Raw genomic sequence first — 1,426 nt, 5'->3', positions numbered from 1 at the left:
GGCTTGTACTGAGAAATTTATAGGAATCAATAAACCTTAATTTTACGCAATTTTTTTGAAAATGATTTTCGTTTTTATCTTTGGTGCTATCGACATGTTTCATGAATATATGAACGAAATATATTTTTCTTTGGTTATCGGTAGTATATCTACATGTCCGTCGTACGCGGTAGCTATTTCTTTAATTATAAAGTGCGCATCATACCCCGACAAGTTGTGAAATACAAATGGAATATTAAATGAATTTTTATAATTAAGATTACAATTTGAATGTGCTGGACCGCGGTATCTACCGGTTAAGTGACAATGATCGGGGACCCGCGTATCGTCCGGCGCGAACGGTTTCTCACAAATATGACAACGCGTCGCGCTGCGGTACACCTCCCATTGCTACTTAGATAAAGCTTCCATGGGCACGTTGGCGGATATAATATCTTTGACGCGATGCGCCAAATCATTGAGCTGTCGCGCGAACCACGCTATACAGTTTTTGTCGCGACGGAACTGATATGCTGATAACGTGTCATCGTACGAACATCGCACGTAGTATCCTATACTAAATACCTCGTGCTGTTGATACTCGTACGACGACGCGTCTTCCTTGTTGGGCTCCGTCTTCCGCAGGACGCACTCCAAGTCGGCGTATACTACGAACGGTACGCGTTCCCGGTTACAGTGGTTTCCAAATTCGAGCCATCTATCGTTCTCGCTCGGCAGTCGGATGGCGCAGTCGTTCAGTTTTTGGCAGTCCACTTCGTGCGTCTGCAATTTTTGGCTTGAGCCAAAATAATGTAGGCACCTGTAAATAAAAAAAAAACAAAAATTATTGCTATTACAATTATTTTTTTATTAGTAAGATGGAAAATAATAATTTTTTATGTGCACTTACCGATCGCAGAATAATTTCTTGTTCTTCTTTCTGCTGAGTTGTGAGCTCACGAGACGGGACAAATTTTTTATCCATGCAAAGTGGCCTACACCATCGTTGCGTGGATCTTGTAGATACAACACGTTCACGTGCTTCTCCTTCTTGTCGCTGGTGAGCCGTAGAGGAAGGACCTGTTTATTCTCGATGCCGTATACGTTGATCGACACCGTGTTCAAACGTTCGAATTTTGGAATGTCTCTTAAAGTCACTGGAAACTCGATACCCGTGAGATTTAACACAGTAGTGTAATGTGGATACGATGACTCTCGCTCCGTATACTTTTCAGCCGGATACAGTGCGGCGACCACCGACCACGCGAAGCATGCATTGTCCATCGTATGCACATTGATCACTGCTCGTTTCGCCGCTATTTCTCGCGGCACTTCGATATGGCATGCCGCACGCATTGGATTCAGTTTATTCACGTTGACAGTAAAATTCAATATACGTGACAATGCCCAACCGCTGTCGCGTTCCTGGAACTCTTCGAGCGACGTC

At 43.7% G+C, this 1,426-nt stretch overlaps 1 protein-coding gene across 1 annotated transcript in view; it reads right to left on the bottom strand.

Annotated features, from left to right (window-relative positions):
* The window catches only part of LOC108762993 (uncharacterized), a 15,915-nt gene extending 14,580 nt beyond the window's left edge, over positions 1-1,335 (bottom strand). Inside the window, exons 1-2 of the mRNA XM_018510277.1 lie at positions 890-1,335; positions 486-799 (exon numbers count right to left, since the gene is read on the bottom strand). Of these exons, the coding sequence (XP_018365779.1) occupies positions 486-799; positions 890-1,335 (760 nt within the window). The remainder of the gene's footprint in view (positions 1-485; positions 800-889) is intronic.
* Positions 1,336-1,426: the final 91 nt, after the last annotated feature.

This window comes from Trachymyrmex cornetzi, unplaced genomic scaffold (assembly GCF_001594075.2).
Source record: "Trachymyrmex cornetzi isolate Tcor2-1 unplaced genomic scaffold, Tcor1.1 scaffold332, whole genome shotgun sequence".
NCBI lineage: Eukaryota > Metazoa > Arthropoda > Insecta > Hymenoptera > Formicidae > Trachymyrmex > Trachymyrmex cornetzi.
This window is presented reverse-complemented; position numbering and strand designations above follow the sequence as displayed.